The sequence below is a fragment of the Podarcis melisellensis genome (genome assembly GCF_964234715.1).
Source record: "Podarcis melisellensis genome assembly, chromosome: 9".
Lineage (NCBI taxonomy): Eukaryota > Metazoa > Chordata > Lepidosauria > Squamata > Lacertidae > Podarcis > Podarcis melisellensis.
Genome location: NC_138541.1, coordinates 50851920 through 50878741, shown reverse-complemented (window position 1 = coordinate 50878741; position 26822 = coordinate 50851920). Strand labels below are relative to the sequence as shown.

Genomic DNA, 26822 nt, shown 5'->3' with positions numbered 1-26822 from the left:
GAGAGGCCTCTTTTCAAGTACTTCACTTGGGTGCCTAAAACTGGTGACATGATTCTCTTGAGTACATGCTGTTTGTTTTATTCTACCAGAGGAATTTAGATCTTTATGAGCTCCTCTTTAAATAGGAGAAAGTATAATCTACCTGGAAAGAAACCAGGCATTACCACCTTGAAGCCTCCTCAGCTTTCATGGCTTAAACTAGACAAGAGAACTTGTCACTTCAAGTGAAAAGAGGATCAGAAAGATGAGATGAGCGCATCACAATGGCGATAATCCAATTACTGTAATTAAGGAATCGTCACATACCAGTTCATCTGTAAACAGGATCCTTTATTTTCAACTTTAGATCTTCTGAAAGCGTCCCTTCAGACACAATTTTTATATATACAAAAACTATTATTGTTTCTTTAAAATTTACCCTTTCCCCTAAATTTCATAACAATTTAATTACCAAAACTGCATATTTTTAAAAATCAAGTTTATTCAAATAGAATATTTACAACCTGTCACTATGTACCAAAGCTGGGGGAGTTTATTCAAGTAAGTATAAAACATTATATATTTTTAATATATGTGCATGTAGTTACTGTATGGTTTGAAATATGTGTCTTCTTAATCAGGTCATACACATGTCTTCTTGATTAGCATATATTTAACACTGAATCTGAACAGAAAGGAGAAAAATATAGTGAAAATATATAGACTTGACGCTGTCCTAATGAGAGTCCATAGATGCTCCCAAAATTGTGGCTTCTAATACTGAAAGAAATATACAAAATATATTGAAATGAATATACAAAAATGAGTTTCTTTAGTAACAAAATAAGAGACCCTGTGTGGTAGTGCCTGTTTCCCCCAAAAAATTTTACACTGCATTTACTAAGGGACCATAGTGATAAAGTAATTGAACTTATCTCTTTCTTTTTGGTTGCCCTATTTTGTATGTGCCAAAGCCAAAGAGATTGAGAAGGAATCCCCTTAGTCCTACACACACACGGACACTTTGATAACCTGTACAGTCATAAATCCCTCCTCTGTTGAGTGAGCTGATCACTCACACCTTTTGTCTATTCCAGGTGCTTTACTAGATGAAGCATGAATCAAAATGTAGAGTAGGTACTCATGCCTATTTCCCAGAGAATATAAGCAGTAAACAACTAAGTTTCACACAGAGTAGACCCACTGAAACCAATGAACGTGAGGTTGGATCCATTAATTTCAGCTCTATTCTGAGTAAAATAGGGAGGGGAAGGGATGAGAAGAAATGAGGTGAGTCAGCACTGAAAACTCAGAATGAAAAACTACATAACATTTTTTTAAACAAACTTTTTTTTCAACAATACAGAAACATTATTATAAACCTGTTAACTCTATATGCCTATTAACTATCACAAGAGACAGCCAATCCACCATATATTATTTAACTGTCATACCATTATCTACCCTAGGCATCAAGCCTTATCTACATTTTCTGCCTCCAAGCCCTGTATTTTCCAGCAAGAGGTATCAAGACTGCCTGCTGTAGAACAACTTTCCTCCTGTGGGAAGAAGACACAGCAGAGGGCGTTAAACAGAGCTCTCATCTGGCTGGGTAAATGATTTTCCCTGTCAAGTCTCTGTCTCCTCCTATGGGGTGTTGAGGAGGAATGTTGAGGCTACTATCTCTATCCTCTAGAACAGTGTTTCCCAACCTTGTGCCTCCAGATGTTTTTGGCCTACAACTCCCATCATCCCTAGCTAGCAAGACCAGTGGTCAGGGATGATGGGAATTGTAGTTCAAAAACAGCTGGAGGCCCAAGGTTGGGAAACACTGCTCTAGAACACTTTGGAAAGTTCTACATTCATTAGGTAACAATTTATATTTTTTCCTGCATTCGTATTATATATTTTGGGTAGCATTTTGACTGCTAATTCAAGCATACAAAATAATTTACTGTAATCCTTTTAAAAATGTCATAGTACCCTGCTACTAGTTTTAAGTGCCAATTTTAACTGCTGGTAAAATGCACCATGACGGTCTTTCTGTACTGGCCACTCCAAGATGCAGCGAGATTTGAACATCGCTCTTCGTAAGCAGAGTGCGTTTTTCAATTTGTAATCAGGAATGTCATGCCGAAAAACTAGAATGATGGAATCCCGACTCTGTTCAATGGCTTGCTGTATGGCATGATACACTTTGAACCTGGACAGAAGACAAAGGGGATGAGAGCTAATTTGGGACATGACAATATTTCACTTACAAATGTATGCAATTGTTCATTTTCTCTTACGATGTAGTGACTCTGAGTCAATGGCAAAATGCTAACAAAAACAATCAATGTTCACAGAATAGGGCATGGGTAGGCAAACTAAGGCCCCGGGGCCGGACCTGGCCCAATCGGCTTCTAAATCCAGCCCGCGGACGGTCCTGGAATCAGCATGTTTTTACATGAGTAGAATGTGCCCTTTTATTTAAAATGCATCTCTGGGTTATTTGTGGGGCATAGGAATCCGTTCATTCCCCCCCCCTCTAAAATATAGTCCAGCCCTCCACAAGGTCTGAGGGGCAGTGGACTGGCCCCCTGCTGAAAACGTTTGCTGACCCCTGGAATAGGGTATTCAGGTGGTCTTGTTTTTAGCTGAGGGTGTGATTATAATTGCACTCTACTTATGGTGCCCATGGTTCTACCCCATTGCAGCCCTGTGAGGTAGAGGTTAGGCTGAGAGGCAGTGATCATTTTTTCCATAAAAACTGTTTCCAGAAGTGTTGAGATTCTGCCATGAACCGCATGCAAGCAATTATGAAAGAGAAGTCAAGGACAGCTTGGGAACAACCTGCAACTGCTTTGAAGCCACATTTGTTTTAAGCCACAGCTTCTTCATGCCACAGCCAGTCAAGGAAGGATCTTGCAACAATCATGCAAATGTTATGATGCCCTGTAGCTAATACGTTTTGGCTATGTGACAAGATCAAATAATTTGGACTGAACGCCAGAAGCATTGCCCTTACTCTAAATGCACGAACACTGCCACCTCTGTTTGCAACCTTCCCTAAATATATGAGAGTGGTCCCACCCCCAGCTTGTGACCTCTCAAACCCTAGTTGCAAGAGCAAATAGTTATTATCATCTATTCCTGCTCACAAAAGGAAGAATGGATTTAAGGCATTTGAGACACCAAGAAAATACATCAATTCAAATCATTATTTGAATCGTCGTGCTTCCAGTTTTGAGTTTGCAACAATTTAACCATTTATTTCCAATTTTATAATTCACTTTTTCCTGTACAAGTGTGCATGCAAAAGTACAGCCCAGAAGGGGTCAAGCCTTTGTGAGTGTCCTAATAAAATTTCCCAAAAGCTCAAAGACCTTGTAAGATTTGCACCACCTTATAAGACTTCCACCACTATCTTCTCCTTTCCCAGCCTCTTAGGGCCCTTACAGAACATCTTTTCCACCTGGGGACTGGGACAGAAGCTACAAGTCCCAGAAACTGTGGCAGGAAACTGACACTGCATTCCTCGTTTCCCCCAAAGAGACAGCCCCAAAGATTCTTTGACTGAGAATCACACCAATTTAAAGGTTGGAAGTTAGTTTAAGATGGTAGTGAAGACATGCTCTAAAAACAACAACAAACAAATGGAATGTCAGTTATTAAAATAATTTTAGCTTACCTTTTGCACCATGGATCTTTTAAGAGATGTTCAGTTACAACAAATATAATTTTCCTGCTCCTTTTTATACTGTCGATGATTGCTTCGAATTCAGATATCCCAGCTTCAAAATCTCGTTCTTCCAAGCAAAACCTAATTTCTGGTCGACTGTTTTCTTCAAGAGGAATAAAGTTTTTGGATACCCAGTTCCTGTCTTTTTTGGCATGAATGATATAGGCATCATAATCAAACTGTAGCAGTGGCCTGTTTAATTCTCTGTGTCCAAAGACTCTGTTTACAGTCACACTCCAGAGAAATTTGATTCTCCACCCTTCAAAGTGGACGAGTAGGACTACAAAGATGAGGAGCAGTACCAAAGAAGTGCTCACAATGTAGACCAATTTAAAGGGTGCACTATCACATGGTGAGGTATCAAACTGTGTAATCCTGTTAGCATGATATTTAGAAGGGGTGTTGCAGATATAATTATTTAATCCTTGGAAATATGTTATGCTTCCATTGAGCCAATTAACAAACCAAGCTATACTGTCACAAGTGCAGTCGAAAGGATTGCCCTCCATATTTATTTCCTTCAGATTTGTGAAAATTCGCCCAAACACTTTTTCGTCAACAGCCGTGATAAGGTTCTTCTCTAGGAAGAGTGAGCTCAGAGATGCCAGTTCATCGAAGACAAACTTTGGAAACAAATTAAAGTTATTTTTTCCGAAATTCAAGCTTCTTAATTGAGATAAGCCACTGAAAGCCTTTCCTGGAATCTCATCAAAGCCATTGGATTCTAAATCAAGTAAACGCAGGTTTCTAAGACCTTTTAAGAACAGAACAGGGCCATCTGGGTTGGCATGCTTCCACAGTCGATCCAGATTATTATGCTGCAAATCCAGAATTTCAAGCTGGTGGAGTCCATCAAATATCTCCTCTCTCATATTAGCTATGTTGTTGTTACCAAGATCTAGGATAGTCAAATTGCTTAACTTATGGAATGGTGAGGGAGAGATGGCAAGATTACTGCAACCAACCTTTCTGAGTCTCAGCTTTCTAAGGGTTGGAGTGAAAGTGAATGATTCACTTGTCAAATTCAGATGACTATTGTAAGAAAGATAGAGAGTCTCAATATTACTGAGACCTTGAAATTCATGGCCAGTGAGGTCCTGCTTAATATTATTTAAACCTAGATCCAGAGATGTTAATTGTCCCAACCAAGAAAAGGCCCCAGCCTTCATATAAGTGATTCCACATTTTGTTAGGTTGAGAAACTGCAATGAAGAATTAGCAAGAGATGAAAAGGTTTTCTCTGTTACTACAGTCAGATTGCACTCGCTTAAACTCAAGTTTTTCAAATTTTCTAAACCTTTAAATGTATTAGGGGTAATTTCCAGAAGTTTGTTGCCATCCATAATAAGGCACTGTAAATGTTTTAACCACTGGAAAGCAGAATCATTAATTTTTTTAATATTAGAGTTTTTCAAATTCAGATAATTTACATTGTGCAACCCATAGAGGGAATGAGAATATATATATCTAATATTATTATTCATTAGATTCAAACTCTCTAAATTTTCAAAATAGACAAAAGAACCATTTTCAATGTGAGACAAATCATTTTTAGATAGGTCTAAAATTGTGAGGTTTGTTTCTTTCATTCCACTGAAAGTTGAGTTGGAAATCTGTGAAAGCTGCACATGGCTCAGTGAAAGATTCTGAATTCTTGTTCCTGATAATTCGGAACTAAGATTCTTTGTGCGATCAGGTCCCAATGGAACATTGTCAAGGAGAAGACCATAGAGATTACCAATAGCACGGAAACATCCTGGATGAAACTAGAAAGATACAAAACAATGGGGTTACAAAAACAGTGGCTGCATGAAATTAGCCCTGGACTGAAATATTCAGCTTATTCTTTTTCAGGATGTGTGTGACTGGTTAATGGCAGAATTTTGTTGGGGAAAAACAGTATTTGTCATAATGTAGCATTGTTCCCATTGGGCCTTTCTGCAAGGGTGCACAGTTTACAGGCACCATGCCACCTTGGGGGCCCCATTCTTTCTTCCCATATCACATCCAGCCTGCAGGAACCCAGCCCTCAGATGAAGAGAGACAAGCAGGTTTGCAGGCACATGCACAAGACCACAACCACAGGTGTTCTTCTGGAAAGATGTTCTAGCCATTGTGGCCTGTGGTTGGGCCTCTGAGCTAACTGTCTTCCAGTCTTCTCTCTTGCTCTTGCAGTAGCAACAGCTGAATCACTGTGGGCTGGATGAAAACAGTCCAGCCACCATGGCCACAAGGAAAATGAAAGAGAAAACTGGGAGGCAGGGCTCTTTACAGACATTGTCCAAAAATTCATAGTAATTCTAATTCATTGCTTATCTTCAACCTGTTCATACAGTGGTACCTCGGGTTACATACGCTTCAGGTTACATATGCTTCAGGTTACAGACTCCGCTAACCCAGAAATAGTACCTTGGGTTAAGAACTTTGCTTCAGGATGAGAACAGAAATCGCGTTCCAGCGGCAACAGGAGGCCCTATTAGCTAAAGTGGTTCTTCAGGTTAAGAACAGTTTCAGGTTAAGAACAGACCTCCAGAACGAATTAAGTACTTAACCCGAGGTACCACTGTATTTAGTTTCAACTCTATGTAAGCTGTGTTCCCTCTTATGCAACAGGACATGCTAATCAAAATTATTTAAGCTGCCAATCATATAAAGAAAACAGCAAATATATTAGTATTTTTACCTATAAGGTATTTAAACTACTCATTTATCAAATTCATTTTTAAATAACACAAACCAGTATTATAGCCTGCTAAGGTTATCCTAACTGAATACAACTAACATCTGTACAACTAACATCAATAAAACAAGCCCAGTTGTATGACATTTACCTGCATTGGGGGGTTTGATGACAAGTCCAGTTTTTTTAATGAAGAGTTTCTAAGAAAGTCTAGGTCTTCTTTCCTCAAATCAGCAATTTTATTCTGAGACATCACAAGTTCCTGAAGACTCTCCAGCTGTTGCTGGGAGCCTAGTCTGGGAGTACTTAAATGATTGTGAGAGACATCGAGCAAACTCAATTTCTGAGGAAGACAAAGGAGGAAAAAGTTATGTCTTTTCCCTCATCTCACAACTGACTGCATAGCTTTTAAACTCAGTTTTACACTGTCTGCTTAGAACATGTCAAACGATGACTACAGCATGTTTGAAACGCTGTTTCAGATTGCATCAAGTTTTATCAGTCAATGCTATCACTCGGCCATCATCCAAGTTCATGTGCAAAATCACAGGTGAAAGTTGCTTCTTACCTTCAGATTGATGAAAGGCTCATTTTTTATTTCCAGTATATTGAATCCCAAATTAAGTTCTTTCAGATTGCCACAGTGAATAAAAACATCGTCAGGAAATTTATGCAGCTGATTATGTCCCAGCTTCAAAACTTTTAACAAAGGCAAATTCAAACACAGTTCTTGGTGCAGTTTAGAGATGGTGTTGAATCCTACATCTAAGTAAACAAGCTGTCCATACTTTGTAAGGTTTGCAGGTGGAAGTGTTTTTAGCTGGTTATGGGAAAGATCCAAAACTGTTATGTTGGTTGGGAGATCAGAGGGAATCTGAGTCAACTTTAAATGACTACAGTCTGCTGTACTATCTGTAATTTTGCAAACGCTCCCAGCTGATTCACAGTGAACCCCGATGGTCAAGAAGGTGAAAGACAAGCATATCCAATAAATAATAGGCTTCCTCATTTTCCTGAAAAAGAAGGTGCACATTTAACATTAATGTTTGCTTTTCAATAGATAAAATAAAATACAGGCTGAAGAAATGCAAGTAAGGCTCAATAATTTATATTTCTGAGATACAGTGGTACCTCAGGTTAAGTACTTAATTCATTCCGGAGGTCCGTACTTAACCTGAAACTGTTCTTAACCTGAAGCACCACTTTAGCTAATGGGGCCTCCTGCTGCTGCCGTGCTGCCGGAGCCCGATTTCTGTTCTCATCCTGAAGCAAAGTTCTTAACCTGAAGCACTATTTCTGGGTTAGCGGAGTCTGTAACCTGAAGCGTATGTAACCCGAGGTACCACTGTACATCATCTAACCTACAGCTGACAACCCTAACACTACCATCCTTTGTATCTTAAATGATCACATATGGAGAAAGTTGAATACTGGATATATAAATGAGAGGTAAGGAATGTTTCCTCTCCCTCATCCATCTCCATGGTATGCTCAAATCTGTCTCTTCCCAAGCATTTCCTCCAGGTGAGATGACAGGTAGGAAAGCTGAGTAAGGTCAGGCCATACCAAGGAAATGTGTTCTCTCCCTTGAGCAGTTTGCCTTCTAGAGGAGGTCAGTAGGAAACACTGGCTAGATGTGTACCAAAGAACAGAAACGTAAGTGGTGACTTAGGTTTAGCTTTTAGGAAAGCATGTATGGAAAATAGAGAGAAATTGTGAAGAAGCAAAGGAAGGGCCTCCCCCCCCCTACTTCTTTGGTATCTCTTCTTACCCCTCAGGTAGCACAAATTAAATAAGATTGGCTAGGTAGAAAGTGGCCAATGTTTTTGGCAGGGCCCACAGTTGTGTGTACAAAGCCTTGGTTCACCTGCAGTGCTGAACAAAAGGAAAGGAAGTATCTTAGGACATTTAAGCAAATCAATTGCTGACTTTGATTTTCTCTCTCACACACCAGATCCCACTGGTGCCTTGCTGGGTATTTTGACTAGCAGGCTTAAGCACTGGCACTGGCATAGCCAGTGTGGCTTACAGGGGTTGAGTGTGTTGAATATGTGTGCCTGATACTGAAAGAAGGGGGGGGGGATTCTATACAAAAGTGCCTTTAACAGTTTGACATCTGCTTTTAAGTTCCTCTCCTTGTTTCATGGCCACAAGTTTCAAAGTTCTGTTTATTAAAAAAAAATCCTAGTGTTAACCTTGATGCAATATTCTTATACCCCAAATGCTTATCATGCTGTTTTCTGCGTACACTTTATACCTTTGAAGCACATTCAAAGCAATTTCCCTGCTCAAAGCACTGTAGTTTGTTAAGCGTTGCTGGGAATTCCAGCTCTGTGAGAGGTAAACCACAGTGCCCAGAATTATTTGAGGGGGGAAATGTATTTTAATAGCTTGGAGCCTAAATGGCTTCCTTTGCATTGGGTATGATCATGGAGTTCTGCTTACCTGAATTAGAATTTATGTCATTCTAAAAGACCATCAGCACCTTACTGGAAAACAGGCTTGCAAGCTACCAAGCATGTTCACTCATCATTTCGTCATGGAAAGCCAGGACCATGTCCCCAGGGCCACTTCTGTACACAATGGAGGAAGCAACAGGTCCTGGTTTTGCACTAATCTTTTGTCATTCACATCATGGACCAGTCTGGGGGAGAGGGGTTAGGAAGTGCAGAATACAGGACCCCAAAAGGGTAGAGTAGCTGTCATGAATCCAGTAAGATGCAGCAAGCTAATGAGTGCAAAGAGGATCTAAGTATAGCAGGAGCTTAGGCTAAAAGGCTGTTCAGTATGGTTTAGAACAGTGGCTCTCAAACACTTTTTCTCATGAAGCACTTGAAAATTGCTGTGGGTCTTGGGTTTTCTGCCATAGAATTCAAACTGTGATCTAATTGTGGCTGGGATAACCCAGCCAGATGGGCAGGGTTTTAATAATAATAATAATATTCAATATACAATATACAATATAAAAATAAAATATGCAATAAAATACCATTAAAAATCAACATGGACATTTAACATGACGGGTGTGCTATCTCCTGTCTTCAGCCACAAATCCACAGATATAATGCAAACCACCTGAGTGAAGCTCATGGATCACAATTTTGGAAACCCTAGTATAAAAATCTGAGAAATGAAGTAGGGGGCTAATTGAAACAAATCCTATGTAAACTGGAAGGGTAGGGTGGGACCTACCACTACTTTTCATTGGTACCTTATCAGTCTGTAAGGCACACTTCCTGCTTTCTGGTGCTTGTCTTTGGTAAATCACAGTTCCTAATTTGCCTTTAAAAAACAACCACAACCCAGGACTACCCTTCCACTATGTTAGTAAGCTGACCATAAAAAGGAAACTGTTGGGACTAGCAATCCTGCTTCAGAAGCCAGTGGCTTTTGCAACCTAAAGGCTGATCCAGAGCACCTTGCTTATTCAGCATTCACCCTGATTTGCTTGCTCAAAGCTGGGGAGACTATGACCAGTCTACACTGAACCCTCACCTTGATTTGCTTATTGGAGCAGTTATATAACAATGCACATTTGTACAGATTTGCTTGAGGGGTGTTGACATGTCTCTGCTAATCATTCACTCAACCCACACTTTTCAGTGCAATTCCCCCATCACTTTCCTAACAACAAGTCCATTAAATAAAAAAGTGGGTTTGTGGCACTGGGCCAAACATAGGACTTTAGTTGTGCAAACCTAAATTTCCAATGTCTTCCTCAAAATAGTGTGCAATTCCCCTTGAACAATTCCTCTTAACAAGAGGGGCCACCAGTTTTTCAAGCCTCCAGCAAGCACTTGGGACCGTTTAACCACAATTGTGATCTGCAGGAAGCCACAACTGAAGCACAGTAGCAAAGGATTGGTTAGTAAGCTGGCAACACTCCACCAGCAGGCAGAAATGTGCTTTCAGCAGTTTGTTACACTGAAAATAGAAGGAAGGATGGCCATGGAGTCTCTGCTGTATACCACTTGTCACCTGCAAAATACTGAAGGATCTAACAAGTGAACAAACCTGGATTGAACTTCTCCAGCTGCAGCTATGAACCCTGAAATTTGGAACCTCCTCAGCTGAAGTCTTTGCATGTTTTTATTCAGCAGTAAACATCCCAGAAGCAAACACTGATTTTAAGAGGAGTTATGCACTACACTAGATTTCACTACCACAGATCATGGGAACAAGACCCTTGAAACAGGTTAATATAAATATTGCAGATTACAATGTGGCTAGGATTTTCATGTTACACCTTCGGGGGAACTCTCCTCTTCTTTAACGATCTACTTCTTGGGACCTGGGAAGGGGCTGCCTCTTCTTGATTTTAAGCTCTTTTTCTTGTTTTTAATCAAAAGACCTTGATTTCTGGCAAGGGTGGGCTCAAACTGTATATCCACACCGCTGCCCAAACTGGAGAAAGTTTGAGCAACACCAGACTATACAGAATATACCTTCCTAAACTCTCAAAACAAATACTTGTTTCTTTTCTGTGGAGATACTGCAGAGAAAAAGTGTATTGCTTCCTCTTCTATTTTTATTCCAGCTTAGTTTCATTTGAGGTCTGCCAAAATTGCTACAACGTTCTAAACATCCCTCTTTGAATGCCGGTTTTTTTGTTTGTTTTGTTTGTTTTTCCACTCCAACTAGAATGCAATGCTTTTTTAAAAAATTGCAAGACTGAAACTGAGTTCAGGCATGAATGAAGGGCCTGCGGGAGGCTGGAAGGAATGAAGGAATTCTGTTCTGAAAGCTGGCCCACAAAAAATAACTACAATGATAATTATACTTACTTTATATTTCTTTGCAGCCTGATTGTTCTCCACTCTGTTCAAGCAACTTCAGAAGCTGATCAACACATTCCTGGCACTGCAGTTCTTTGCTAACTATCTCCAAAACTTTCTCTTAAATATACCAGGAACTCAAAGAAGCCTGCACAATCTGACTCATCTGGAACAAAGGAAAGAAGGCAGGACACTGCAGTGGCAAGAAAAGCAGGAAGAAAGGAGCAAGCCTCCTACTTTCGTTTTCCCACCTCCTGCACTGCAAACTTCAAGCACAGCCCATCTGTTTGGCTCACTTCCTTGTTCTCCTCTGCACTTTAGAACTTTCAGATAGCACATGTTAAGTGACCCACAACAAAAATTTCACCCTTGAAGATTTGCTTTTCTTGGTAAAACACACTTGCACACACAAATGGAGCATGTTTTTAAAGCATGCTGAGGATTCTTATTATTATTTAGATTTCTTACCTGCCCTTCACTACAAGATTCCACGCTGGGCTCTGGCCATTTAAAATTCATTATTAAAAACAGTTTGAAACAAATTACAACCACAGGAATAAGATACATATATCTGTTGTCAAAGGCCAGGGTAAACAGGATTGAAAATACCCTTACTTTAGCACTTAGGGAGTTTGAGAGCAGTTTCCTTTATGCTGCATGCAGCCAAAGAAAACAAATCTTTAATCATGCTTTATTCAGCCCATTGAATTGACCTGATCTATATAACAGGGAATGGACACGGGTGGCACTGTGGGTTAAACCACAGAGCCTAGGACTTGCCGATCAGAAGGTCAGCGGTTCGAATCCCCACGACGGGGTGAGCTCCCGTCGCTCGGTCCCTCCTCCTGTCAACCTAGCAGTTCGAAAGCACATCAAAATGCAAGTAGATAAATAGGTACCGCTCCAGCGGAAAGGTAAACGGTGTTTCCATGCGCTGCTCTGGTTCACCAGAAGCGGCTTAGTCATGCTGGCCACATGACCTGGAAGCTGTACGCCGGCTCCCTCGGCCAATAAAGCGAGATGAGCGCCTCAACCCCAGAGTCAGTCACGACTGGACCTAGTGGTCAGGGGTCCCTTTACCTTTTATATAACAGGGAGGAACCTCTCCCTCTACCATATGCATTCCTTGCTTAGGGTAGAGCACCACTCAGGCTATGAAGAATGCCACAGAAGAATGTTCTCTACTGCCCTATAATTGGCAATGGACTTGTTGCTGCTCATGCATGCATTTATTTATTTTTAATTTTGCTGCTCATGCATGCATTCTCCTCAAAATGCCATCCAATCCCCACCCCAAAGTAACCTGGATTTAATGGGAAGATATATGGAATTAGGACTGGTTTTTAAAAAAACCTTCTTCACAGGGCTGCTGATGCTAATCATGATGTCCTCACTGTGGAACTCCAGAGTAAAAATATATATAAAAAAATTAAAACCAGAAAATAATACCAAACTATATAAATATATCTGCACTTACCCCAGCAGGCAAAACATCAAGGGAAACCAAGGGAAAGGCAACCATCCCATCAAGACAGTAAGAGCTGTTCAACAGTGGGACGGTCTCCCTTCTTTGGAGGTTTTTAAGCAGAGGTTGGATGGCCATCTGCCATGGATGCTTTAGCTGAGATCCTTGCATTGCACGGGGTTGGACTAGATGACCCTTGGAGTCCTTTCCAGCTCTACAAGTCTTTGGTTCTATGGCATAGGCATTACAACCTTTGTACTATACCTATCAATTTTAGGGGACCCCGGGTCCCTCAAATATTTTATTGAAGTGGCCCCTAGGAGTTGCCAAGTACCACATGAACAGGGCTATCATTTAACCTGGTGGCCTCACCTGTGTGCGCTGCAGAAGCCCACCAAGGAATCCATAGTGCAGTTGAGAATACACAATATCAGGCTTAAGATTCCATTTGTAGGAGTGTCCTGTTTAAATAAGGAATCGGCAGGTGCAGCGCCACACGGTTCCATTCTTCCTTATTTCCCAGGATCATGTTTAAATGAGACTAGAGCCAATGTGGTGTAGTGGTTAAGAGCTGTAGACTTGTAATCTGGTGAACCGGGTTCGTGTCCCCGCTCCTCCACATGCAGCTGCTGGGTGACCTTGGGCTAGTCACACTTCTTTGAAGTCTCTGAGCCTCACTCACCTCACAGAGTGTTTGTTGTGGGGGAGGAAGGCAAAGGAGAATGTTAGCTGCTTTGAGACTCCAGGTAGTGATAAAGCGGGATATCAAATCCAAACTCCTCCTCCTCCTTTTTCTACGACTTTGCAGGGCCATTGCAGCAAAGTGAGGTTTGTCGGATGGACTCAGAATCCATATTAATCCACACAATGGCTTGATAGGAATAAGAAAAGCAAGTTGTTGACTGGATACCTTGATTCCACACCAGTTTAGGAAAACCTAGGAGGCACGGTATGCAATTGTATTTGTACCATGAATTCCCCATTAGAATGTGTGCCACATAACTGTGGCCTTCACCCCACACTGTTCTGCAGCCCTAAACTGAATCACTTCACCCAAGGTGGGGGTTGTTTGTTTGTTTGTTTGTTTATTACAAAAAATGAGAAAATACAGGAGATCACAGCTCTCTGTTCTCTTGGCCAGCCTGACTCAATTTTGCTGGCTAATTGGAGGGGGAAGAGAGATTTTACTCCGATACTAAAGCTGTAACTGATTAATCTACCACACATACCTGTAATGGATAGAGATGATTAGGCCATGATTATTCCTTAAGAGACAACATACTACGGCTATTTTGATTGGGACTAAAATTGTAACAGGGGTGAGTATATTATGTACTTTTTTGTGATTTTATATTGTGATTTTATGTTGTGAACCACCCTGAGACCTGTGGGCATAGGGTGGTATACTACTATTACTATTGCTACTAATAATAATTCATTCCAAAATATGAATGTTTAATATACAGTAGAAGGTAAAAGCTGTAGTTATTTTAAGCTATTAATAATAATAATAATAATAAAGTGGAATAAGTTCTTTCGTTTCCTTGCCTTGCCACTCGAGGCAGAAAATGAAAGAAGTGGCATTTCATGTGTAAGGAAGTATCTTTTTGTATGCATGATACTGTCTGAATGTTGTCCTACACACTCATAAAGAGCTTCCCACTTTTGTCTGGTTTACCAGTTTGCGGTGGGCTTTTTTAAAAAGCATTAAACAACAGTATCAGGATCACTTCCCATTTGAGGCTGCATGTACACCAATGGTTTGTATTCATGCACTGGGATCCACATGAAGTGCTACATAATCGGTTCCAACATTTAACTGTCATTTTTCTGAGTGTATTCATCTCATGCTTGGGGGAAATGTGGCTATCCCAGCAAGTGACCTCATGGTGGGGGAAAGCAGGGGCAATTATTCGGCATATATGGCACTTGTCATCTAATTGAGATTTCAAGGCTGCATATCCCTGCATTGCAAGCGGTTGGACGAGATGATCTTCAGGGTCCCTTCCAACTCTATGATTCTATGAGATGCCTTTGAGACAGCACTGTGCCTAAGAAGGCTCTCAAATTATACAGCCCTCTAGTTTTTCCTTTCATGTCGAGAAGTTGTCTTCAACTGCTGAAGGGTCCTCCATGGCCATGTTTCTTGAGGTTGCAATGATATTATTAGAAGGGATATGGTATCAGCAGTGCCCACTAGACCTGGCTGAGGTCATGAGGGCATTGCCAATGGGGCCACTGAGCGTGGCCAAGGTGTACTAGTTTTCTCCCTGTCTTGCAAAGATACTGTGAAAATTTAAGAACTGCATTGTTACAAATACTTAGTACCTTACTAAACTATGTGTCAGGAGTGTGTGCGGGAGCCAGGCCCTGTGACCAGTAGGACTTTGCAGGACTGGGGCCTTCCTAAGTTTGTTCTGAAGAGGCAAGGCACGGCCGCACAGGTGAGGCTGATTGGTAACTCACAGCACCTGGTGGCAAGAGCCAGGAAGGAATATAAGGTCAGCATTTCCCTTCAGCTCTTTACCACAGCAATGTGTTCCCTGCCTTGTGTTTGGCTCCTTGCTTCTTGATCCTCAGACCCCTGGCTTCATGACTCCTTGCTTCCTGACTCCTGGCTTCTGGACTCCTGTTCCTGCTCCCACCCCGCCATATTGTCCCCAGTCCTGACGTCCCCAGCCAGGACTTTGATCGCCCGTGAACCGGACCATGACACTATATGCTATATTGGTAAGCTGTGAGATGCCCCCCCCCCCAAGTCTGCACACACTTTGGTATTCAAATGAATTTTGCTCAGAGTAGACCCGCTTTTAATAACCATGACTGAGTTAGAACTATTAATTTCAATAGGCCACCTATAGTGTGTTGTGATCAGAATACTAATGATAATGAGATAACAAAAGCATCCAGCAGCGCACACAGGCTGCAGTCCTAACCCCAGTACTGCTATAATGATGCCAGTGATAACATTGGTTAAAAACATCTCCTCCAAAGTAAATGGAAAACTTAGGAACACACACACACACACACACACACACACTCTTAGGATGCAATTCTAACTTCACTACTATGGTGATGCCAATGTGATATTGCTAAAAAACATCTCTTTCGAAGGAAATGGGATATTGTGCAAAGAGTACAGGAGAACAACGGAAACATTGAGCCATACACACACTGATTTCAACAGAAGCCTCCGGAATTATCTCTTCCCTTCCACCATACCAGTTTTTCCTCACCCCACACATGTATTCTGACATAAGAGTATGATATGCAATCCTACTCATAGCAGACCCATTGAAGTAAATAGACATGATTGATTTAGGTTCATTAATTTCAAAAGGTTTTCTCTGAGAAGAACATAGTTGAGTACTGCAATGAATGCTCCAAACACAAATGCAACGCTCCAAACGTACGTGCAAAGAAAGTTGTACAGGATTACTTTCAAATTCAAGAGAAATCTCCAGAATTCTTTCTCCTCATTCCCATTCCCCTACTTGGGGGCGGGGGGCAGAGATAGGTTTTCTATGCAAGCAAGTGCCCACCTTTTCTCAGAACCATCTTGGCATAGGAGGAAAGATGTGCTATTGCATAAATGGATTAGCCACTATTTCTGCCTCCTTAAGTTTTACAATAAAAGCAATGGGCTTTACAGTAATCCCTGCATAAATGAGAAATCCCCTGTGCTATGTGTAGAAAAGTCTGTTCATTGTGTGTTCTGATACCTTTTCTTCTAGAGAGAAAAAAAGCCCTGTTTGCCAATATGTCTGATTCTAATGTGGTGTCAGTGTCATTCTCTTGATTGTGGTGAGAAAAGTGTACAAAAGAAAACAAATTATTAAAAGGTGACTCCCAAATCTGCTGAAAATGGGGGGGGGGGAGAGAGAGAGAGAACAGAAAAGAGATTTGCAGGAATGAGTACCAGAAAATGGGGTAGATAGAATGTACCGTAGGTAAATATACATAGGTAGTTGCTTCTGGATGTTGTCTGAAATCCTGTGCAATACCTCCATCTAGTGGTTTGCAAACAGTGCTATGTGTCAACATAATGTTTACATGGGTGGAAATAACAGCAACCAATTACTGTGCAAGTACAAACTTGTTTATGTCTGCTTAAGAGCTTAACTGAAATTTCTCAGAAGAGGTTTTCCTGAGCAGTTTTGTTTTGTCCCTGCCCCTCAAAAAAGGCAGTTCTGCACAATGATATTCTCTAAATATCTGCCACCTTTTTTGTGGAAGGAACTATTTCCTCCCTCCTACTTGTTCCTCCCTCCATACCCTGGAATGATAGTAGGGCAACATTAACCTCTCCGTATGGGAAGCCCCTGCAGACAGACAGTTGAGTTGTGTATCCACAGCAGCGACCAGAGGAGGAATGTGCAGAAAGAAGAAACACACAACTGGACACCTTCCTCTGCCTCAGCTGTAACAAAATATGTCTCTCCCGTATCAGTCTCTACAGCCACAGCAGATGCTGTAACTCTACAACAGTTTGACTTCACCCCTGAAGATACACTTTTTCGTTATATCTTGGGATAGATGGATGATAACAATAGTAGGTCAGGGGCATTGTGGTAAATGCAAAGTGGAGGCCAGACTACCAGCACAGCTACCAACAACACACACACACCCAAGAAAAACTTAGGAAAAAACAAAAATGTACTGTTGTTGATGGTATTGCATAGAATCAAACTGACAACCATTGTATCTACTCTAATGAGCTTCTGTGCTGTCAGTGAGAAAACATACCACAAATAGATTTCTAGGAATTCAGTATAAGCACAGGGCCTTCAGATGTGCACCTAATTTCTCACTGACCATGCAGCCCAGCCTTTGCCTCACAGAGGAAGAAAGAGAAATGGTAACAGGAAAATTAATGGCACTTTCACAACATGCTTAAAGAGGCTCCTGCTTCAATCAGTCTTGAAAGGAGAATGTAAACATCTATATTGGCCTAAAGGCTCATTGACAGTACAAGTGCCCCAACTCTACTTGTGCATTACTATGCTCAAGGATTTATTTCTGCCCATATTTTTAAGCAAAGTGACCTGATTTGCACTTCCCGTACACATTTCACAATTCTCCCATGTATTGCGATACAGTGTTTGTCTCAAAATAACAAAAAATGTGTGCAAGAGTGTGTGCTTTAGATTAAAATGCATATAAAATGCCCATTTTAGGATAAAATGCATAGAAACATGTTTATTTGGGGCTAAATTGTGCAGATCCTCTGGAGCAGATATAAAAAGCTCCATGCACAGAAGCAGCCTTGAGAGCATGGTTTGTGCTCCAAACAAATGTTGAAGCTCAGGAATAAAGAAGCCTGTATTGACAGGGAAAACAAACTCAATCTGTATTCAGTCTGGAACCCACTAACTCTGGGTCTGCAGAGGTAAGCACCTTTGCTGCGCTGTATTTCATTTCATCTCATCTCCTTGTTGTCCCTTGAGCTCTTGGTACAAAAGAATTTGCAACCCACTGTTCTAATCTAGAACCACTAGATGGCAACCTTAACTTTGCACAGAATTTAAGCATGCTAGCACGCACACACACACACACACACACCCAAACAAACCTGAGGATTTTGTGAATACAGTCGTACCTTGGATCTCGAACACCTTTGCTCCGGAACGATTGAAACCCAGAAGTGAGCGTTCCGGTTTATCAAACAATTTTCAGAAGCCAAACATCCAGCACGGCTTCTGCGGCTTCCAATTTGCTGCAGGAGCTTTCTGCAGCCGATCAGAAGCCGTGCTTTGGTTTCCAAATGTTTTGGAAGTTGAATGGACTTCCAGAACAGATTTCGTTCGACTTCTAAGGTACGATTTTACAAGCAGTAATTCTTCAGGCCAAATAAATTCCATGTTCAGAGTCATACTGAATGGAAGTTTGGCATTAATTTCACCAGAAGAAGAGCTAATACTTAAGAACTGTAGCAACACAAATATAATCCACAGATGAAGTTTGTTGAGAGCGATTTCTTGACCTCAACCTTCTCCTACCAGGTGCAATCTTTTTCTTCCTTCCTTCCTTCCTTCCTTCCTTCCTTCCTTTCTTTCTTTCTTTCTTTCTTTCTTTCTGACTAAAACCACCATCATCCCCAGAAAATGTGGTCCCAATGGCTGGGAGAAACTGATAAAATACCCCTTCTGCCCCAGAATCTGATGTGGTCAGTTTGCATAAGCCTTTGCACGGTGCCCTTTTCAGAAACAAGATAGGATATTTCAGACAGCCAGGAGCTTAAAAACAGTAGTCTCTCAACAAGGGACCAAATGTTCAATCTTTCTGTGTCTTTTACATACACACACACACACACACACACACACACACACACCTATACTGCAGCACTTTAGCTCTAAAAAGCCCGCTGTATTGTATGTTGTTAATTTGAAAACAAAATGGTGGCTGGGCAAAGAGACTGGGAGGCAAAGGTGGCCAGGTCCAAAGCTAGAAGGTGCCAGCACTCAGGAGTAAAAATAAGTTAATGGCCTTAGAATAAAGTCTTAACTCCTTTAATTTGATGCTACTCAAGGTATCCTTGAGAGCCAGTGTGCTGCAATGGTTTAGATGAGTGTTCCCCTAGGATCTTGGAGACCAGAATTTCAATCCCTTCTCAGCCATGAAGCTCACTGGGCCAGTCACTGCCTCTTAGCCTAACCTATCTTACATGGTTGCTGTGACAGCAAAATGGAGAGAGGGGAGAACAGTGTATGCCACCTTGATCTCTCTGGAGGAAAATTGGGGTGGAAATGCAATAATTTTAAAAATCCAAGGAACATCTACATAACGGTATAACATGAACTACTACATTCAAGCCACATGAAGAGCATCACAAAAAGCAACAGATGTTATACAGCCACTAACTGCTTCAAGTGTACTATACAAATGAGTGGCAGCTATCTAAGCTCTTAAAATGTTTCCTTTAAAAAATAAATAAATTTTATTAAGGGTTCTAGAAAAAATATATACAAAACTTGATATATTTTCCCATTTTTTAACCAAACCAAGACTTTTCGATATATACAATAAAAACACAGTAGGTGGGGAGAATAAAGAAGGGGGGGGGGAGAAAGAAATATAAAGAACAGAAAAGAGGTTAAAGAGAAAGATAGAAAATAAGAGTCAGAAAGTAAAGAACTTCTAATTCTTCATCTGTCCACTATATTAAAAAAGTAAATAAATCACTTCATCCAATCCATTATAACACCCCACAAGCTCTTAAAATGTTTCCAATAGGAGCATGGAGGGAGAGCATTTTGTCTAATTCTGATAAAGTCTCAATGCTTTATATTTATCTATTTATAGAAATTTGTTTTATTTAGCAGTAAAAAACCAGAAACCTTCCCAAAGTGTTTTGCAAAAAGATGCATACAAAATATAACAGTATATTAAAACCACTAAAACAACAATACTTCTGTTAATTTAAACATTGCTGAAACCAGCACAAAGCCCACAATAAACTGCTATCAACAGACCACACCAAAACCACAAAACAGTACAATTTCTAATGGTGAATTATTTTGTGTATTATTAACAACAGAAAGAGCCACACTTCTGAATAAGTTCAGTGTCAGTCTTGACATCTAGGGGGACCCAATCCTTGTCTATAAATTCATTTAAAACACTAGACTATTTCGTCTAAGATGCCATCAGAACTGCACACATAAGTAGATCATTCTTATCTATGAATACAGCAGTGAAGTGAAATGTTGCCTCTGTGTATGTGTGGTTGCACTGTGCATGCTGTCAAATGGAATAGCTGTCAGAGCAAAGTCATTTGAGAGCTTCAAGCCTCGAAAGCCTCCATTTACAACACAATGCATCCCATTTTTGCTGACACTCTTATGGTTGTCATTCCGCCCCACCCTTCCCCATTACTGCTAATACAACCCTATTTTCCCCTGTCTAAATTAAACTGTAGCAAACTGATTGCCAAGAGAACAGGCCAAGGTCAATGCCCAGAATATTAAAACAGGAGGAAACTAATCTCAGCCCTCACTCTAAAATAAAATGTTATAAGAAGCCTGTGGGTGTTTATTCAAAGCTAAATTCCACTATGCTCAGTACACCTTCCCTCAAGAACATTTTGATAGGGTTGCAGCCTTGCAGTGCAATCACATGCATGTCCATCAGAGGTAAGCCTCAATGGGCTCTATGTGGCTTACTTCCAAGTTAGGGGTTGAAGCATTGCAGCCATTGTTTCTAGACTGCCATACTAGAGTTAGAAACACAATTTCTACCTGAATCTTCCCAGCTCCTATTCTGTGAAGAACTTTGGTTTACTACAAAACCACAACAAATGTGTCTTTGTAAATGGGCATGGCACCATGCACTTAAATCGGCAGGTTTTTTTCTTGCTACATCCACTCCAGCATGGTTATAAACTGAGTATTGGTACCACATTTTTCTACATGTGTCCATGGTAACCCCAGTAATGCTATCCCGCCTCACAACATATGAGCAAACCCAAATATTAGTCACAGAAAGCAGGGGACAGACAACGCCCCCTCCATCCCATATCACTTATGTTTCTACTTAATGATAGTTGCTATAAGGCTTATAACAATAATCTATTAAATTGAGTTAGGTGTTGAACACAAAAGCATTTATCCCCTGTAAAAGCAGCAAATATTTGTCATGTGCTTACAATAATGCAAGAGTTGCAGTTGTACCTTGGAAGTTGAACAGAATCCGTTCTGAAAGTCCATTCAACTTCCAAAAAGTTTGGAAACCAAAGCATGGCTTCTGATTGGCTGCAGGAAGCTCCTGCAACCAATCAGAAGCTACGGAAGCCCCATAAGACATTCGGCTTCCAAAAATAGTTTGCAAACCGGAACAGTCACTGCAGCGTTTGGGAGCCAAACCAAGAACTAAGCTGTTCGAAAACCAAGGTACAACTGTATTAGGAAGTATAAAGAGTAGTCATAGCAAATGCTTATAAAACACACTGCATTGTTATTTATTTGTTTATTATTATTATTATTATTGTTGTTGTTGTTGTTGTTGTTAATTTGTTTATTATTATTATCTACAGTCAAATCCTGTTTTGAAGTAAATCCCACTTAAAAGCCAATGGGACTAATTCCCAAATGAGTGCATTATGGGCCAGGCCTGCTACTCAGAAGTAAACCCAATTAAATTCAGTTTAAACGCACATAGGCTTGCACTCTTGGAGTTTATCTGAGAATGGGTCACTTTGCCCCTCCTGGCAATCTGAAATGGCACCTCTGACAGAAAAGGAATCCTCCTTTTGCACATTAGCCTTGCCATCTCTTGCTTGCTAGAGAAATACTGAAGTGAAATGTCTCTGTGTGAATCAATAACCCCCATGGTATGGTCAAGGTCAGCAAGACCAACACTGGAGTGGATTTGCTGAGCTAGCGCTGGGTGTGCAATTTTCAGTTGCATGGCTAAACAGTTTTCCTGACATCCCCAGTTTTCTTCTTCTGAGTTGTCAACACTTTCGGGGTTGGAGAAAATGCATAGAATATGCTTCTTTGAACCAGCCCTGCTTTTTCCACTTCATTTTCTGACACCCATAAATGTGTGCACCTCAACAGATTGATGAATTATGCACCAGGGAAAAATAATACTAAAGGAAGTGAAGTCTTCTTCATTTGCATCATTCCAGTAAGTTACACAGTGCTGTACTTTATCATTCGGGTCACATAAAAATGAGAATTTCAATGTCACAAGTAAAGACCACCAGTATAGTAGCTGATGGGACTATCAAGAATGTCTGAGCATCAAGATTTTCTGAAATGACTGAGAATGACAGTACTGTGACTTTTTATAAATAGGTTTCCATGATAATTCTATATAAGACCAGGAAAGGATTCTTTCTCTAACTCCCCCCCCCCTGTGGAGTTGGTGTCTTCTTGCCTTTCTCTGCAAGATGTGGCTTGGATCTCCTGCTTAAATCACCTTAAGCTATTTAATAGTAGTTCAGTTTCCTGCTTGTGACAACCTTAATCTGAACTGCAGTTGCACAGGTTGCCCTGCTGGGCAGCTATTGTATTGGGTGAGCCTGCCTTTGGGCAGAGGTTGGACCAGATGTCCCCTGCTAAACTCTCAGATCCTGGGTAGCGTGTCACCATACCCCAGCTAGAGTTAAGATATTTTTAAGAGTGTTCTGGAATACTTCCAGAAAAAAAATATATCCATGGCATCTCAAGTCAAACTGACCCAGCCTCCAGCTGAACACCGGTTACTGTGAAAACTGTCTGTAGATTTGAAATCACTTTGAAGTGCTCTTAGAAACATGTTCAGTCTTAGAATATTAGACTTTTAATCATTCTGAACTACACCATTATACTGTTGAAATGCTGGCATGATATCATGCTGTGTGATGTCATAATGAAATATGTATCAGTGAGCAAGCTCCTATGTGCTTCTCAAAAACTTCTAGGTGTCAGGGACTGGTTGGATGCAGATGAATGGGAGAGGAACCAACTGGGGAGCCCCCAAGGGAAGAAGGCTCAGAGCCTGGGTTGGTGGTGGTGCGAAAACGATGAGTGGTCATAGGGAGAAGACTGGGAGGAGGAGGTGGTGTTGGAAGCTCAAGAAGTAACAGGACTTAGTGAGCTGGGAGAGTCTGTGTCAGAGAGAAGTTCAGAATTAGAGGCAGAGGCAGAAGCTGAAGCAGGAGAGTGGGAAGAGGGAGGCCAAGAGAGAGAGAGAGATGAGTCAGGCTGGTGCAGAGTCACAAGTGTCTCTCCCTCCTGTTGTGACAAGTTCCCCTCCCCACCCCTTGTCTCCTGGAACCAGAAGAGGCATGAACAGAGCAGAGGAGAGGAGAGGTTGGGTTCACACAGGCACAGTTTCTGATTGCTTGGAAACAACCCTGAAGACGAGGGAACTTAGACAGATCCAGTCTCAGCAACTGATCCATGGGGCAAGACCTACTAGGAATGAGCTGCTGTGCTCATTAGGCCCGACACTCCACCAAGTCTGTGCAGATCGTGTTCTTGCTAATAAAAAGTTAAATCTAACTTTGAACAGTGTGATTTAGTGCCGACTCTCCTGACAGAAGGTTAAATGTAGCACATTGATACCAAAACATGTTGACGCTGATGGAAATGCTTTAGATCAGGTTTGAGGAAGCTTTTTTTCAGCCTGAGGGTCACACTCCCTTCTGGACAACCTTATGATGATCACACACAAGTAGTGGGTGGAGCCAGAGGCAAAAATGGGTGGAGCAACATATGTAAATTTTACCTTTGTATACAGTAGGCCAGTTTCTACACACAGCCCTCTATTCTCCATCCAGACCCACATGAAGCATTGTCAGAGCCCAAGGACACTTATCAGCCAGGCAGATACATTTGAGTTACTGTGTGTGGCCAGTGATGGTGGTGGTCAAGGAGTGTGGCCTGGGAAGAATTCCAAGGGCCAGAAAGAGAAGCCTAGAAGATGTCGTCCTCTGCAGTGTAAGGCGAAATTCAGCCAGGATGTAGGGCAGGGCAAGGCAGTGTTGCTGCTGTGAAACACAGAGCTCTACATTTGCTTCAGCAAAGAACAAGCTGAAACCGAACACTTACATAGTGATAGAGTCAGTTACAGCCTGATTATTAGCACCACCTGTACTGCAAGTTTGGCTTAAAAGGACCCAGCCTTCTCTAGTAACCTCTTGCAATGGAGCAGGGGAAGCTTAGGTCTCCGAGGGTCTTGTACAGTGTAGTCCACAGTCAGTGGATCACAGTGCCACCTCCTTGGGACATGGATGTTCTTCCCTTTAAGGTTCAGAGCCCTCTTCTATACCACCCAACCATGAAGGATCCAACTCCTGGTCATTGACAGTGGGTCATATCTGGCCTCTGGTCCTAAGGATTCCTACTCCTGCTTTACACATTCTATAAATATTAGTGCATGAACAAGAATATTAGGCAAAAGAAAAGCAATTTGAATACAGTTAAATTAGGGAGAAAACAAGAGACTTAAAACACAACATTCCTGTTGGCTGGAGAACTGACAGAACTCAAGAGGTTGCAGCTAGCACAGAATGCAGCTGCTGGATTGGTGAGATGGGACCATGCCATCACCAGTCTTGGAAGTTTTGTACTGGCTGCCGGTGAGCTACCAAGTACAATTTGAGGTGTTAATACTAGCCTACAAAGCTGTGAATGGCTTGGGGCCCAAGTACCTCAAAGGGCAACTCTGCCAATATCAGCCAGCTTCACAGCTCTCCCACTGAGTCAGTCTTCAGGCCCCATGCAGCTGCTTTCAAAGTAAACAAATTTTACAAGTTGGTCTGGCTTCACTCCTGGGAGCCACAGCAACAACCAGGTTACTCCAGCATACTTGAGGGTACGTGCTAACATAGGGAAATACTTCAGGAGGTAGCAGCAGGCTAGTAAATCAAAAACTAAATGACTTTCTTTCTCTTTCTTTTTTCTTTCTTTCTTTCTTCAGATGTCTCACAGTAAGTCAAGTCAAATTCCACAGAATTTCCAAATAAAGGTGCTTAGAATCACTGAGCTGGCATTAAACTGTAAGTAAAAGTCTGAAGGACAAGAGTTTAAAAGTTATAACATCTATTGGTTAAATGAAACCCAGCACTTGTGAATAACATACCTAAAACTGGAAAACAAATCTCACCTGGTCATCTTTTTTCATCAAAATTAGCTCTGTATGGTATGGCCTCCTACACTTGCTTTGCAGTAACTGAAGGCTCAGACTCACAGTGGAAGGCTTGTGACCTGCCCTTGAGCCATGCAATCAAAATTCCTTCCTTTTGTAACAGGCTGGAACACAAAACTACCGTTGCATAATTAAGCCATTGAGCTAAGATTCATGTCAAAAGGATGGAATTTGGATACTGTTCCCAAAGTGTCTGGCTTTGAGGTGTTTTGCATAGCCCTTTACATGGCATAGCAACTATGCTCCAGTAACTTAGAGACAACATTTTCCAGGCCTCCCCCGCCCCTGCCCGCCTCCACAGATGCACCTGCATAGAGGACTCTGGAAGTAAGAAAGTAAGACTGCCAAACAGCTGCACTGCAATATCTCCTTGATTTATGAACAAAATGTTTGCTGATGTGTGCCTCACATTCACACCAACACCATCCTGTACAATCTTAATACCTATGTTGTCAGTGTTGCAGCAGCTTTAAATTGTTCCTTGACACCAAGGCTTTTGGCGCAGATCCCTGTTCCTAGGCCCTTCTGCAACTGAGCTTATAACTTAGCATGTGTACTAGAAAGAATTGCTTCCCTGTTTAGCCCTGCCTCCATTTCCTTCCTCCTTTTCTGCTTTCCCTCTGTGGAATTTAAAATGTAATCTCCTTGGGACAGAGACTTGTTCTCTTATAAGCTGTAAAGCAGGGGTGGGGAACCTCAAGCCCAGGGGCAAATGCAGCCTTCCGGGACTCTCTGTTCCACTCTTAGGACTTTCCTTTGTTGTGCCCACTTCCCAGGCCACACCTCTTAGCAGCCCTGCTCTGTGCCCTCCTCAGATGCTATCTCCAACTGGAATGACAATGTCTTTTGCTTTCTTTGATAGAAAATGAAATGATGGGGGCGGGGGTGAGTGAAAATGTCTCAGGCTTTTGGGTAGCTGGGATGTAGGGACATCCATTGTGCTGACCACTCTTGACTTTGACCCTGTCTACCCCTGGAATTAGGGACGCAGGTGGCGCTGTGGGTTAAACCACAGAGCCTAGGACTTGCCGATCAGAAAGTCAGCGGTTCGAATCCCCGCAACGGGGTGAGCTCCTGTTGCTCAGTCCTAGCTCCTGCCCACCTAGCAGTTCGAAAGCACGTCAAAGTGCAAGTAGATAAATAGGTACTGCTCTGGTGGGAAGGTAAACAGCGTTTCCGTGCACTGCTCTGGTTCGCCAGAAGTGGCATAGTCATGCTGGCCACATGACCCAGGAGCTGTACGCCGGCTCCCTCAGCCAATAAAGCGAGATGAGCGCCGCAACCCCAGAGTCAGTCACGATTGGACCTAATGGTCAGGGGTCCCTTTACCTTTACTTTACCCCTGGAATTGGGCCCCCGGAAGGTTCTCCATGAAGAAATACAACCCTTGGGTTGGAAAAGGCTCCCCCCCCCCCCCCCCCCGTGAAGCACAATGGAAGAAGAGGTGCTAATGAGCTGGTGATGGGGGAAGAACCAAAAAGCCTCCTCTGTGTTTATCAAGTTTTTTCTCTCCTGTGTGTTGCCAAACCCTGCTTTCCTGCTTTTACAGTGTACAAGAGGGCA

The 26822-nt window shown here is 41.7% G+C and overlaps 2 protein-coding genes across 10 annotated transcripts in view; one reads left to right on the top strand and one right to left on the bottom strand.

The window, feature by feature from the left end:
* Positions 1-1813: 1813 nt before the first annotated feature.
* The window catches only part of LOC309378430 (uncharacterized protein), an 84905-nt gene continuing 59896 nt past the window's right edge, over positions 1814-26822 (top strand). For 4 of the 8 annotated variants that reach the window (XR_014172057.1, XM_081926559.1, XM_081926557.1 and 1 more), the window contains exons 1-3: positions 17293-18012; positions 22181-22250; positions 25032-25110. Coding sequence is in view for 3 of the 8 variants with exons in the window: in XM_081926559.1 (XP_081782685.1) it covers positions 17918-18012; positions 22181-22250; positions 25032-25110 (244 nt within the window). In the remaining 5 variants the exon portion in view is untranslated. Of the gene's footprint in view, positions 1849-11292; positions 11548-13431; positions 13573-17292; positions 18013-22180; positions 22251-23852; positions 23970-25031; positions 25205-26822 lie in introns of those variants that run through there. The other 4 variants (XR_014172060.1, XR_014172059.1, XR_014172058.1 and 1 more) reach the window with 4 other exon arrangements.
* Positions 1820-11307, bottom strand: TLR3 (toll like receptor 3). 2 transcript variants are annotated; one of them, XM_081926512.1, is made up of 5 exons: positions 11168-11307; positions 6952-7396; positions 6535-6726; positions 3653-5469; positions 1820-2182 (listed from the first exon to the last, which is right to left on the bottom strand). In XM_081926512.1, exons 2-5 carry the CDS (start codon positions 7390-7392, stop codon positions 1954-1956), a joined length of 2679 nt encoding a protein of 892 aa, XP_081782638.1. In that variant the 5' UTR covers positions 7393-7396; positions 11168-11307; the 3' UTR covers positions 1820-1953. The 2 variants fall into 2 exon arrangements, with proteins under 2 accessions (XP_081782638.1, XP_081782637.1); XM_081926511.1 differs by lacking the exon at positions 11168-11307 and having other exon boundaries at positions 6952-7431.